Genomic DNA, 15,134 nt, shown 5'->3' on the forward strand with positions numbered 1-15,134 from the left:
TGGCTTCTTCCCATCTCCAAAAACCTGCAATTTAGGTGAACTGATTGCTCAAAATTGTTCGTAGGTGTGAGTCGGGCTGGGAATTAAAAACAAGAACCAGTTCCCAGTGTTTCAATTCCTTGGAATCGGTTGCCCCTTTTTCTTTTGCAACCGATTCCCTTCTGATTCCAGTGTCCGTGAATAACTTCACTACACATGTTGTGTAGGCAACACAACATGTGCTGGAAAAGGAGGAAACAACAATATGGAAAGCGTTTGCATATTGCAATAACTTTGAACCAATGTCGCGTTTTTGATCAGCTGTGGAGAGAATCTCAACCCAGCAGTGGCTGCAGCAACTTTAACACATTCTCTACTGCAGTCAACTAACACTGCCCAGCATTTTAGAGCTAATTATCTGATTGGAAAACCTGCACTATGTTACTCATAGTTGATGGTTTTTTGCACATTGCACAGTTCCATTGGACTCAAGTTGATTGTATCGGTCACTTGCTGATAGTTTTATTTTCGAGTGCTCGGCTCATGGTCTTTTAAAAAATATATAATTTTTATTTCTAGACATTCTTCTTTAATTGCCACAGAATAGTTTGTTGTATTTTGTTAATTTCTACAGAAGAATATTATTTTTTGTTATTTTCGGGCAAATATGCAAACTACAGGGAAATTGTTGCTTTTAGTGTGTTTGATAATAGGATTAACTACACAATTGTGTTCTTAATTACAGCAAATTTCATACTCACAGATGTAAATAGTCAACATCAATTGATTGAAAGAGTTATTTGAAATACGTAAATATTTAAAAGTATTATTTATATTTCGATTGTTATGTAACGTTTTACCTGTTTGTACTGTTTTGCCGTCTCTAGCTATTTGCTGTTAATAAAGTTTTTTTTTTTTTTTACCGGATATTACAAAAAAAAAGCTCCGCCAGAGAATCTGCGACGTCCTGTCACGCCCTCCTTTCCGACCAATCATAAACTGGTGCAAAAGAGATGGATGACGGAAAACAGGAGTTCTCACTCTGACAGAAGACTGCGTATCGCACTGCGTTCCTGTTATTAAACAGTTCTTCTCCAAGTTTTATCAATTATTCTCGAGATATATTCAGCAGAAGCTGATGTTTGAAACATCACTACAAGTGTTCACATGAAGAATGTTACACATGCCGGACTTAATAGTTTATTTCTTATTATTATTATTGTCTTAACTCAAAACCGAAAACAACTTTACCAGTATCTTCTGAGCGGTGGAGATAAATGGGATCTCAGAGGGGAAAATCCCTTTTCTTTCACAGTACCATGCTGCCCTCCTTCTTATAGACGATCTTTACACTCTGATTCATTTTGCCCTTCCTGGTTAGCCATAACAACAATGATGGCGGCTGCTGCTCGGTTCTTTATTCGGGGTGTAAACCCGAAAACTTCTGTGGCTCAGAGCTCGTTCGGCGCCACTTTTCTTAAATTATCGCCGGCCTGTAACTCTCGTGGGGAAACACAACGCCGACATGCGGCGCACTTCACCTTCCAGCCTGACCCCGTCCCGACACAATACGGTGAGTGCCTGACTTCTCGGCTCGCGTTAGCTGAATTGAGAGACGAGACTTGCTTGGCCCTTTGAAAAGTCTTCCCTGCATTGATAATAGTTTCTATTGTCTATGGGAATATGCCTGTATTTGTGCCATGGTGGTTATTGGAACGCATGACATGATCTTAGCGTATTACTAAATAATTAAAGATTCCCTCATGACAACAGTTAAATATTGTATGTTCGCCTTAAGACATTTGTTTTGGCATCGAGGTCAGGGACACAAGTTAAGTAGCAGTAACTGGGTCAGAACTTCACATTTAATTACGTTACATGAGTTTAATTTATTGGGAATAAACCTTGGAAACATGTGTTATTAGTTGGTTAAATTATTTCTATAAATAAATTCAATTATGAAGTAGCAGAATCATTTTGAAGCGATGAGTCATCACAAAGTTCATTGTTGTGGCTCTTTGTGGTTGTTTTTCTTTTTTAGGTCCAACCCAGAAGATGAACTTGTTCCAATCAATTACAAGCGCATTGGACAACAGTCTTGCTGCTGACCCAACAGCAGGTCGGATGGCGAAACAGGAAATGGATGTGTATTTATTTTTTAGTCTAAAGATATGTGGCTAAAGCGTTGGTTCTGTACTTTAGACCTGAACGTGTTGGCCTGGGGGCACAAACGCCTCGTCCGAGCTGGTAGAGGCAGAACATGGTGATTTGTTTTCAGAAAACCGTTGAGAAATTATTCATTAACCTCCAAAAGTTATGATGGTGAAATGTTCTAAAATCAAAATGTTTGATTTGGGCTATTTTCCATGTTTTCAGCCTGACTGGAAAAGTCTTTTGATCTTGATTTGTGATGCAGCTTTGGAAAAATCACTTTTGCTTTTAAATGATTTTCATAGGGAATATGAGTCATTCCATATGTTGGACTAACATGAGCTGCACTAAACCTTTATTATGTGTAACTCAGATATAGCAAACACAACATTTCACCTTTGTCTTGCTGACACGATATTGGAATATTTTAGGTACCTACATGTTATTTCTGGTTCTAGTGAGACTCCATTTCAGAAGGTTTGTGAGATGTACATAGTAATTGTAGCCAGTTGTAGTTTTAATGCTATTTAAGGGTCTATGGTGGTAAGCTTGTTATTAATGGTAGAATTATATCAAGCCCCAGTCACTGGTGCATAACATGCCCCCCCCCCCCCCACACACACACACACACTATTATGACTTTTTATGATGCTGATTTATTCTCTTCTGACTACAGAATACAGAATCTCAACGTGCCTTTTATCACTGCTTGTGTTGTGTGTTGATTCACAGTCATCTTTGGGGAGGACGTTGCTTTTGGTGGAGTATTTCGATGCACAGTGGGTCTAAGAGACAAGTATGGTAAGATGCTTCATTTCCCTTTTAATTAGCATCTTTCGAAAGGCTCAACCTCCTGTCTGTTTTACATGCTGCTGCCACCAGATGGCAGCAGAGTACTATGAAAAAATCACAAAGCCCCGAAGAACAAAGGATCAATTCACTTGTTTGTTTGGCTAAGTCGTTTCACCTCGTCAGCCTCTTGAGTGGGAGGTGAAACGTCTTCAACCAAACTTGGACAAATCCAGTTGAGTCTGCGTTTTTGCTCTTCGTGGTTTTAATCCTGTTCTGCAGGTTCAGTTTTAAACCATGAAACATCCAACACATGGCCACAATTCTCCTTTATCAGAAACATGGTTCATGTGTTTCTGATAGGAACATGGCTACCAGCCAATCAATGAATGTTTTTGGAAATGGATACAAAGAGAGATGGGTCATTGCGAATTCTTGAACTTTTCATACTTTGTTTAACAATAGAGATGAAAGTTCTGATTTTTTTTTTATACTCTACACCAGTAAATGAATCATTACTTCATTCACCACCTACTTGAAGAAAATGCGACATGCACATGCAAGCAACTGAAGATGAGTGACGCGAGCTCACAGAGACAGCTTGCATTAAGCAAATCTTCAGCTCTTGTCTGGAAAAAGTAAATTCCAAAACTCGTGGCTCAGCAAAGTCATTTGTAAAGACTGACTTGTCTGCAACACACCACAATGGAGAAGTGTTGACACATTTGAGTCTCTCTCTCTTCACGATTGTCATCTTAGAGCTCCTATAAATCCTGTTAATTCTGAATCTAGAAAGTCTCAGTGTTGTTGCAGAATTTCGTCTTAATCCATGTCTGAAATATTGGACTGTTAGGACCTGGAAGCCATTGAATTATCTTTAGATTTAATGTTAAACAGGTTGTGAGCATTGACTTGGTATTTTAATTAATTGAAGCTGCTTCTCCCAACAGACATCTTGAAGTAATAAAAAAACAAGTACAAGGTATGACTAACAACATTAATGTGTGCTCAAATCCAAAACTAAAGCAGATAAAAGGAATCCAAGCCTATTTTATTATTTATTCTGTGTTTTTTTACCGTAACATGCTAAAATACTTTTCACAAGCAGAGATCTGATCTAATCTGTAGTTTACTTTGAAGCTGGACCCACAGCGAGCGCTACATCTGGAATTTTATTGTCTTGGATATTTATATTGTTATCCTGTTTTAGTTTTTGAGAAGTTTCCCTTTGGATGAAGCTGGCAGCTCCTTTTTGATTGTTTATTTGACAGCGAGGAAATAAAACTTGAACTCTCCACGGGGCTAGAAATAGCTAGAAATGACTATCATTAAAGTTCTGCACATACATTTAGATATTTGGTACTTTAAAAAGCTAAAAGTAGCAATCAGAAGCAGATACAATAATGTAAAAGTATTGTGAATTCATCCGTGTGTTCATTTTTGATCTTTTAGATAGTGATCATAATCAACACAGGAAATGAATGTGGTAAACTCTTCCTTAGCTTTACACCCATCCCTTAGTCTTTGTGAGGTATTTGGTACACAGATGGACAGACAAACAAAGATGGTGGTCACATATCCTCCGCTCAAAGCCGTTTGTGGAGGCTGGAACATTATGTATGGATATTTCACATATTGATTTGAATAATCGTGCAGAGGTAAAGGAGAGCTGGAGGTTGCAACTCATTCCCTGGAGATTCATTGAACAAGTACAAAACGTTTGATTTGCTTTCTTTTTGTCTGTAAATTCAGGAACAGCCATTTTAATTCTTTTTTATTTACCTCTCTAAACAGCAACACGAGACTGTTCTCAATTCTGGTTCTGAAAAAAGGCAGCACATGAATCCGGGCTCTCATCTTCTCTTGTTAATCACCGAATGACGTTTCATCTTGTAGATTGCCCCTTTTATTTTGAGTCCATGTCCAGTATAAAAGTCTACCGTACGTGTTTTGTAGAGCCTCCAGCCCACCTTGCAGCAGCCGGCTTCGCCTTTTGTTTTCATTGACGTCAGAAGTGTTGACCTTTTGAAGAGGGATCAGTACTTTCCACCTCATCCTTCTGTATAATGACAACGGCAAAGCTCTTCTTATCCCTCTCACGGCTGAAAGACATGCCACGCAAGTTGCCTCCCACTGCCTTCGTACAGAGTTCAGCCCATTTCCTGTCGCTCCGTTGTTATTTACGTCGAACCGCATTTCACTGAACTGCACTGAACTCTACCTTGGGTCATGACTTCTGAATGGAAACCATGTGGAAGTTTTTATTTGTATTTTTGTGTCTTTGTTTTTTGAAGTGCCGTGTGCTTCAATCATCGTCAAAAGAAGACAAACGTGTCCAAAACTGAAGGCACTGAAATGCATCAGTTTCAATCAATCAGAATAATCCAGATGAATAAATCGTGCATCCCTTCTGGTGTCTGCGGCGCTGATTGAACTTGGTCACCCGGACACGGGGGGGGGGGGGGGCATAGTGTCGCTTTTTGTGAAGCACACTTCACAGTATAACAGGAAAAGACAGGTTTGGCAAATACACAAAGACGAGAGTGAAAATAACACTCCAGACCCAAAGTTAGTCTCACCCCGCTGGCTCTCTGTTTTTCTGATTATAGGGTGGAGAGTTAAGAACTTTTTTTGTCTTTCTCATCACTACTGTTTGTTCTCCGTGGGGGTTGTAAGTGCCTCACAGGTTCATCACGTTTCTGCTTAATTTATTGTAAGACGACCAAGCCTCTAAGTATTCTTTGACTGCATAACTTAAGCGTTACAATAATGCTGCTGCTGCTTAGACCTCCTCTGGAATTGGGGTTAGTGGTCCCTACCTGCATGACAGCTGCCTTCTGTTAGGCCTCTGTCTGATTATGAGGGTTAGCTTCCTCTGGTCTATTACTGCCAGTACTGCAGTCTAAAGGTTCCTCTACTGTCTCCCCAGGTAAGGACAGAGTCTTCAACACTCCCCTTTGTGAGCAGGGGATTGTGGGATTTGGAATCGGTGTGGCTGTAGCCGGGGCCACCGCTATTGCTGAGATCCAGTTTGCTGACTATATCTATCCTGCGTTCGACCAGGTGAGGAGGCTCCGGCTGCTTCACGGCTTCAGCGGTTAGTCCAGTGGTGGGCAAACTTTTTGACTCGCGGGCCACAATAGGTTCTAAAATTTGACAGAGGGGCCGGACCAAGAACAGATGGATGGAGTATTTGTGTGAGCTAATATAAATGACACATGAAAGCTATAGCATTAAAGGATTTGGCCTTTTACAGGTAGCATTACAGAGAAAAGGTCAAATGAATGAGGTTTAATTATAATACAATTTTATTTAATGATATAATTTGGACAAGTTTGGTGGGCCGGATTAAAAAGACCAACGGGCCGCATATGGCCCCCGGGCCTGGGTTTGCCCATGCCTGGGTTAGTCAGATAGCATTTCCTTGAGTCCACCTTCTGTCCATAAATGATCAGAAAGCTGTGGGAATGGGCAATATTTGTTTGAGCTCACGATGATCCATGAAGGTCTTGATCTGACCAGCCTGCAGAATCCAAAGCTATTTACCTTTTAATTTCATGGAATAGAACATTCCTTTTATTCAAATGATCACGTTTAAGATGTCAGAAACAGAACCTGCTTGTCATATTTTCTGGAAATAAAGACATTTGCTCTACAAAGGGGCACACTCCCTGCTCGGTTGCCATCGCAGACAAATACTGTATGGTGTTGTGAGACGAGAAGCACTGATGCTACAGAGACAAGATGGCACTTACACTTTGTTGGAAATCAGAATGACATTTGTTGTGATTTTAATCTTGTTTTCATGTTGATGTTTCTCAGAGGAAACTTGGTTTCATTCACCGGCACTATGTCGGTGATTGGTTAAAGGTACAGGGGCTGGGACGAGGGTAATGACCGGTATGCTGACGTAACTCCCAAAATGTTGTCATAAGTCAGGAAAACCAGGATGCAGCCATATCATTCCGGGCTGTTGCAGTGTTCTTGTTTCAAAACGTAATCAGATTCGTTCTTTTTTTTTTCTTATCAATTAGCAGACCTCAATGTTTCCTGCAGCTTCTTGACTCTGATGCTGAATTATACTTATCCTGTTCGTTTCATCCAACGCATAATAAGAACTAGACGAGCTCAACTCTAAATACATGAATCACAACTGGAAGCAGACGTAAGTGAAAAATGTGAGGATAAAAAAAACCATTTTCTAGGTTGTATTTCAGGAGTAATGTGAGAATATTCCATCTCGTTTTACACATCGGACTATTGTTGCAGGTATTTGAATGAAAAGGACTGCGCTACTTCCTGTGTTGCAGGAACCTTGTGAACTTCTTTCTTATTCTACAGTTTAGTTTGAATAGATCTGTTAAACCTTCGTCCTGTAGAAGATTAATGCAGCGCTAAAAGTCTGAGCGGGCAGTGCTGCAGATTTCATATCTGTTGACGCACGAGAGATTCTGTGTATTCACGCCCTCCAAGATGAATGTGAGTCCCTGATATGTCAAGGCAACATAAAAAAAAGGAATGTATTAATGGAGACCGTCCCAGCAGCCCCCTGCTGAGGGCCAGAGCAGCATTAGGTTAGATCCAGCATCTGGCCTCTCCCTCTGAGCGTTCGCTTAATGTTATGCTGTCTAAGCTAATAAAAGCCGAGTTAGCAGCCCCTCCATGAGTGTCAAGGAGGGAAATGAGGGACATGTTTTTGGGCAAAGCTCGCATCAGAATCTCCACAAGTAGGTGAAAGAAAGACATTTGATTTTTGCTTGTTAAAAGTTCAGTGGGGGTTGGAAAGGCTTTAACAGGCGTAGTAGAGATAGTAGCTGAGCACAAACAGTGTGTCATCTTAATTCATAAAACAAATGAATGTAAATACACGATGTGTTGCCCGCAGACACCAGGAGAACCCCGTTTTTCTGTCGAACAAAGCATCTGTAAAAATCAGTGGACGCTTACCGTACTCTCTTATGTCAACTAACGATGTTTATTTGTCATGTTGTTCTCTTTCCAGATAGTCAATGAAGCAGCCAAGTACCGCTACCGCTCTGGAAACTTATTTGACTGTGGTAACCTCACCATCCGGGCTCCATGGGGCTGCGTCGGCCATGGATCACTTTACCACTCTCAAAGCCCTGAGGCCTTCTTCGCCCACTGTCCTGGCATCAAGGTCAGCCTTGGAGTCTATTCTTGTATTCAGTAGCACCATGGCAAAGCATTGTTGTGTATAGAATGGTAGCTTTAAGGTGACTTTACCAAACTTAATAGCCGAACCAAGATACATTGTTTAAGTTCTGTAATCCTAATTCTGCTGTGCATTCAGAGATGCATTCAGAGACGCTTCTGGTCGAGCGACATGTCCACCCATTGAGCCTCATTTCTGTCTTTTCTGTGGACTCCTTGCATCTGTCTCCCGATTCACCTAAACATTGCTGTGTGCTCTATAAAGGTTGTTGTATTGAGGTTTTACATTAAGTTTTGTGTGTCGGTCCATGCAGCAGCTGACTATGTGACACTCTGTTCACCTTTCAGCTGACTTGCTTGCTGTTTGAAGCTTTTATTTACACCTGAAATCCATTTTCCAACATTATGATGCAAATTTGATTTGAAAGCTGTGAACAATTGCATTTTCTCTATGGAAAAATTACTAGGAATAAACTAATCAGAAAAGAAAAAAAAGTGAAACGCTTTACAATTTCCTCATTGGTTTAGAATTTAGCCGGAAAACTTTAAAGCTTTTCATTCTAAGTTCATTGCTCCTCTAGGTATTATAAAGTCAATCACAGCTAAGGATGCTCCCGTAAATGTTATGAATTGTATTTGTTAGAAGGCCCCAGTCGTATTATTAAATGTCTCATTTATTTCTGCAACATTATTCATGGAACCGAGCAGGTTAAAGGTTTACAAGGATACTACAGCTTGGGTAAATATAAATCTTCATGTGGAAACAAGATGTGCCCAAGAGGAGACGAGATGATTGGGAGGTGGCGAAGGAGCTGGTCTTGAGGAGACCAGAGATTGAACTACTGTCTAATCTTCCCTGACACCGAGGCATTAAATTACTCACAAGGAATGGTGCTGTTGCTCTGCATGGACAGAAAACCAACATTTGATATGGGCTGAAAGTACTGTGGTTCTAAACCACAAAACATCCTGGTGGGGGCAGATGTATGGTTTAAGGGTTCTCACGCTTTTGCTGAACTGTAGAATTATGCTGGATTTAGGCAGAAATTGAAGAGAATAGAAAGAGATAATTTGCTAATCCTTTTTCATATATGCTTGGATAGGATGGTGAAGAAATTAAAGAAAAAATTAATTCTACTATCTCCTGGAAAATTCTGGAAAAAGAATATTGCATCAACAGTCAGTGATTTGAAGCCCAAACACAACTGGGTCATGGAGCAAGACAGTGATCCCAAGCATGAGAGGCCGTCTACCTCCGAAGAAATAAAAGTCTTGGGGTGTCCGAGTCATAGCCTGGATCCGAACCCCATTGAGAGGGTCGGGTGGGAATTGAAACTGCAAAACCAAAGTGTGGCTGAACGAAAGCAGTTCTGCTGAGAGGAGTGAAGTCTTCCACAGTAAAGTAGGGACTGAGCTTTACTGCTAAAGGTGGCACAAGAGCCATTGAGTTTACAGGGATGAAGACACAGAATTTTTCATCCATCCTCAATCGTGTCATCGACGTCCGCTCTTCCGGTTCACTGGAGTCGCTGGAGCCTATCTGAGCTTGCTATGGGCGAGAGGCGGGGTACACATAGACAGACAACCACTCACGCACACACTACGGACAATTTGGAGTAATCTTTTCACCCAAACTGCATGTTTTTGGAGGTGAGAGGAAACCGGAGAAAACCCATGCGGGCACGGGGAGGGACATACAAACTCTGCACAGATAGTAGTACCTTCTTGCTGTGAGGCAATAGTGCTAACCGCTACGCCACTGTGCCACTCACACTCAAGATTTTGTGTTGAATAACCCTTTTTTTTTGTATATTCAGGAAGTAGATTGCCTTTTAAATCTTCCATATTGTGGTTGCTCAGCTTTTCTTTGTTTTGTGTTAAATATTCTTGCAAGAACTGACACAGTTTAGTTTGAAATACACACAATAATAGATGAAAGCAGGAGACAATAGTCTCACCATTGTAAATGTGCATGTATGCAGGATTTGGTAAGGTAAAAAGGCAAGCGTATATGTGTGTGTGTGATTGAACACGGGAGAAGGAAAGCAGCCATTGTGTCACTCGACGTGCCCAAAGAAAAGGTTTTTGGTGAAATGTCTAGATATAACATCCCTGCATGCTTTTCCATTGCATACACATAGTCATCATTTCTCATAGCTGCTGTATTTTTGCAATATAATTCGACCGTTGCTCAGAGCAAGAAGCGCACGTGTTCTCTCTCGAAAGGTCAGGCTGATGAATATTCATCTTTTTTCAATGAAAATGGCAGAAAAGGGTTGAGAAATGTGCTGTTGTAGATTAGGTTGGCCAGAGTTCGTTCAGACATTTAAGTTGCACCGGGTCCATTTCTTGGTGCATGTATGGGAATCACAAGACATATGAATGAGATATACTGTTACCAATACATTGTGTCGTGTGCTTCACAGGTTGTAATACCACGTGGTCCGGTCCAAGCCAAGGGGCTGCTCCTCGCCTGCATCGCTGATAAGAACCCCTGCATATTCTTTGAACCCAAGATCCTGTACCGAGCAGCAGGTGAGTTAAATCCTAAATCTGAGCTCTACATATAATGAGCATTGGGTTTGATCTTTAGCTTTCCTCCAGCATTGTGCGCTTCCTGGCCCTCGCTTGTCATCTTTATTGAAAACAAATATTCTTTCCTTTATACATATGCGGCGAGACAAAAACACAAACATATCTGATTGCAAACGATGCGTGATCAGCCCGACCGTAAGTACGAGGCAGACCATCAAAACGGGCTGCGAAGCGGCGACAGTGCCGAGTTGAATTCCCATGCAGAGTTTCTCTGCATGTGTGGAGATTATCAGAGAGCTTGGTTCAACTCTAGGCCAGCGTGGCTTCGGCAGGCCGCCACACGAAAAGGTGTCCAGCAATAACATTCTTTGCAAAACAGTGCAGCCTTGGCTACACGATAGTAACGCGATATCCATGGTTTGATGGCGGAGGTTTGAGTTGACGATATTTGAGCTAATTATACTAATGAAAGACAGACCTGGAGCGATCTGGTACTGTCAGCCTCAATGCATTACCTCATTTCCAAAGTTTTATTAGTTCACTCTGATAAGAGCTCAATGAGATTGGGAGATTATGTAATATTAGGACCAACAGGGTTAGATGGTGGGATTTATGAGTGGGATTGGTGATTGCTCTACTCAAGAATTAAAGTGATTAATTTACTCCCTTTTTAAAATGTGTACGATTTTAAGTTTGGAGAAATGGCAAGACCCGGGCATTCCAAGCACAGGGCAAGATTAATTCATAAAGCAAATGAAAGTAAATCCACGCCTCCTCCGAGCTTGGAAAAGTGTCAACTGTGTCTGAACGAGTTATTGGGTGTGGAAGCACAACACAACACTTAATGACATCTCTGATTGATGTGCTTAAACATGGCAGCCATGAGCAGATGTGTGACATTTTGGCAGTCGTTTTGTTTGCGTTCCTGTTTACTTGTTATGGATCTTGTATTATTGACCCCTCAGGGAGAGATGAAGAGTGTATCAGTAATATCATTCAAGAAGAGCAAAGGAAAAAAGAATCAGCTGGACATGCTTGTGGGTTGTTGAAACCAACAAAACAAGCCTAAACAAACAATAATATGCTTCATTTTAGAGGACGACACCGACCGGACAGATTTGTCAAGATTGTATCACTTCGTGGTTCCGCCCAACTATGTGCCATGTCCCCGCTTTTTATTACTTATTTCAACGTTGAAGCTGTATAACCAATCCAAAATCAATCTCATACAGCGGGATAATCCTGTTTCACAAATTATACTATATGTACAAAGTATTAGAACATACCTCTTGATCATTGAATTCAGGCAGTATGCCCACTGTAAAGTTTGGATGGATTTTTTCTCTCTCAGGGACTAGGTTGGGTCCTCAGGTCCATAAAAATCTTAATTCTTTGGCTTATCCATTCATTCGGGACAATTTTATGTTTCCAGCCTTTTGGGATCATTTTTAGGAAGGCAGGAGTTCCAGCATGGCTGCACCTCAGTGCATAAAGCAATTAAAGGCATGTTTTTAATCCCTGCCCCTCTCAGGATAAAAACCACACAGTTATCTCATTGAGGCTGTAAGTTTTTTATGGATCATGGATTCCACTTAATAAATCATAACCTAGTTTCATAATTAATTATCAACATTTTACAACAACGTTCTTTGCCATCTGGAGTCTGAAACCAGGAATTACATATGATTCACCAAAGCTATTTATGCATTTCTTCAACATAGTGGGTTGACACCATGTACAAACGTTGTGTTCTGTGTGTTTTGTTACCAATGACATACTGCGAGATGTGTTTCAAGGATTGTTAAAATGCTACATTTTGCGATTATTCTGTCTTCTCAGAATAAATCTTGCTAAAAGCTGGCCTGTTTCGAAGTGCAACGTGTTGAAAAGTGACGGCAGTTTTAGTTGCATCATAATTATTTCCATAACCCGACTTGAGCTTTCCAAGACGATATTAATGATTATTCAAACCATACACTCTACTTTGTCTTGAACCAGTTCAAAGAGAGGTTGGCTGCAAGCGGCCCCCCCCACCAACTCCACCCCCTTTCTGGGTTGACGCCCAGTTCAATTGGCCCCTTTTCTGATTCTATCCCATCCCAGCAATGGTTTGCATCTGACAGACGTCAGATGAATTGTTCTTGAGCAGTAACTTGCATTCTTTGACAGTTTTGTCATTTTACCAGTTTCTAATTTGGCCTATCATTCCGAGGTGCAGTCACTGTGGTAACTGAACATTTCACAAGAAATCCGCCAACGATAATGAAACGACTCATTCAAGTCTTGTTTATGTTGCATGTGGGCTTGTCTGAAATGTGTTTGCTTGTAAGAACTGATTGAATATTAATTTGCTGTTGAATGTGTGTGTGTTTCTTCAGTGGAGCAGGTTCCGGTGGAGGCCTTCACTATCCCACTGTCACAGGCTGAGGTCCTGCAGGAAGGAAGTGATGTCACCCTGATTGCCTGGGGGACACAGGTAGGTGATCCCAAGCATCATTTGGCAGGATGTCAAGGGGCGACCCAAGCAGTCCTCACCCAAAAATCAGTCGGAATGACTGGTCAATGAGAGCAGACCTTGACAAGCAGGTTCACACCGTAACACACAGAGACCTGGCATTTTAGCAACTGAGAGACATGTCATAATGGTTGACAGCTCCCTGGCAACAGAGCATCCACAAAGTATACAAGAGAAGAAGAAAAAGTTGTGTTCTGAAGGGAGAAGCTGGAGAGTGACAGAATATCCAGTAGACATCGACAGCCGTGGCTTTGTGAACTTCTCAACAAAGAAACATTTGCTTTTCTCTGGCAAAAGCCCTGAAAAATCTATCCAAAGAAGTAGTCAAGGGACGTTTTTGGCCATGGAATTAACGGATGGTATTAAGATATCACATGGAAGAAATACCTGAGCATCTAAATCCAGCTGCAGGGAGGTGTCCCGGTTTGCTGCTCCTGACATGTTCTGGAATTAAGGGGGCAAAATATCAGAGAATGATGGCTCCCAGCCAAAGAGCCTGCAGCTGGCACAGGTGCAGCAGAAATACCATGCACGCCCCAACATCAGTTTGGCACCATCAGTCACTGTCTACGGCCATAGTGGGGGGGGGGAAGCACAATGATGATCATGTCTGCTAAATTACATTTAAAGCTTGCAAGCAGGGGATTAGTTTTAAATCCACCACTCTGTCCCAGCAGGTTTCTGAGTCTGTGCTATATCTGAGCAGATATCTCTCTTAATGCTGCATTGCTGCTGCACACTTTCCTTTGTTGCCTTTTCTTTCATCCAAGAGATCTTATTTTCTGCAGCTTGGTAGCAAGGTGGCCGGAACTCGCCAGGAGTCATCCCTGTCTTTGATTGTACTCAACCACTTAAACGGGCTTAGCCGGGCCAAAATGTACCTGAAGCTTTGGAGGGGGGTCTGACGCCATTGGAGAAAAAGCCAAAACTATTTTTGAAAAGAGAAGAATGAGTAGAAAGCATGGCTCTTCTCTTTTCAACTCTTGCTCTTCTTTCTCACCACATTACTCCATTCGTCATTCAGGCCATGTGCATGATTGGAGAAAACAACCAGCCTAGAATGGAAGGAAAGGAATGAGTGGCCAATCCCATGTTTCTGATTACACAAGCAGAGGGCGGATTTCTCCCTATTTTGTAATCATTACTAGTATTAAAGTTTTTTTTTTTTTTCCAAGTTTTCAGAAAACTCTTCTTAATATGCTGAAAGTAATGTAATGACAGAATCATTGCATACTAGATGTTTCAAGTTATTCTCGAACTTAAAGCCAGTTTATTATTTTTACATTTGGCCCAACCTGTGAGGTTTCCCTCTTTCATTTTTCACATTTATTAAAGCAAAACAAGTAAATAAAAACAGGATGCAATCATTTGCAAATGTACAAAGCATTATCCTTTTCTACAAGTGTTTCATGACTTGGTGAACATCACCCCATTGTTACTTGTGAATGCCCAATCATGACGCTTGCTGCCAGTGAACCACTTTACTAGGACTCCCCATTAAATGTGTAAAATAGTTGCAGTAGCCTTTGTAATTTATAAGGTATTGTTCTTTTAATTTTTTAAACTAGGTCCATGTGATGAGAGAGGTGGCAAACATGGCTCAAGAGAAACTGGGAGTGTCCTGCGAGGTCATTGATCTACAGACCATTCTTCCCTGGGATGTTGAAACAGTTTGTAAGGTAATGGAAATACACACATAATACCGTCACCATAGCAGCATGAGCCAGACTGTATGATAATGAGTTGCATTAACTAAAATGAATTATTCACACAGTCTGACTATTTTTACATTTTTTTGTATGTCGATCTATTCTGAAAACATTCTGAATCATGGTTTTTATTTGTCTCTTCATTTCTTTTGTGTTTCCATATCCTGTATTCACATAATTTACTGCCGAGATGACTCGGATCTCAATTTGTTATGACTGAATGGTTGGTGCATTGAAATTTGCTACTTCTGTCAGTTTATATGATGGTGTGACGCAGCAGAAAT

General features: G+C 41.1%; 1 protein-coding gene across 1 annotated transcript in view; it reads left to right on the forward strand.

Annotated features, from left to right (window-relative positions):
- Positions 1–1,374: 1,374 nt before the first annotated feature.
- bckdhb (branched chain keto acid dehydrogenase E1 subunit beta) overlaps positions 1,375–15,134 on the forward strand; it is a 42,892-nt gene continuing 29,132 nt past the window's right edge. The window contains exons 1-8 of the mRNA XM_068758812.1: positions 1,375–1,552; positions 2,021–2,098; positions 2,863–2,931; positions 5,849–5,982; positions 7,922–8,077; positions 10,518–10,626; positions 13,005–13,102; positions 14,710–14,820. Coding sequence (XP_068614913.1) covers positions 1,375–1,552; positions 2,021–2,098; positions 2,863–2,931; positions 5,849–5,982; positions 7,922–8,077; positions 10,518–10,626; positions 13,005–13,102; positions 14,710–14,820 — 933 coding nt within the window. The remainder of the gene's footprint in view (positions 1,553–2,020; positions 2,099–2,862; positions 2,932–5,848; positions 5,983–7,921; positions 8,078–10,517; positions 10,627–13,004; positions 13,103–14,709; positions 14,821–15,134) is intronic.

Source organism: Brachionichthys hirsutus, chromosome 3, assembly GCF_040956055.1.
Source record: "Brachionichthys hirsutus isolate HB-005 chromosome 3, CSIRO-AGI_Bhir_v1, whole genome shotgun sequence".
NCBI lineage: Eukaryota > Metazoa > Chordata > Actinopteri > Lophiiformes > Brachionichthyidae > Brachionichthys > Brachionichthys hirsutus.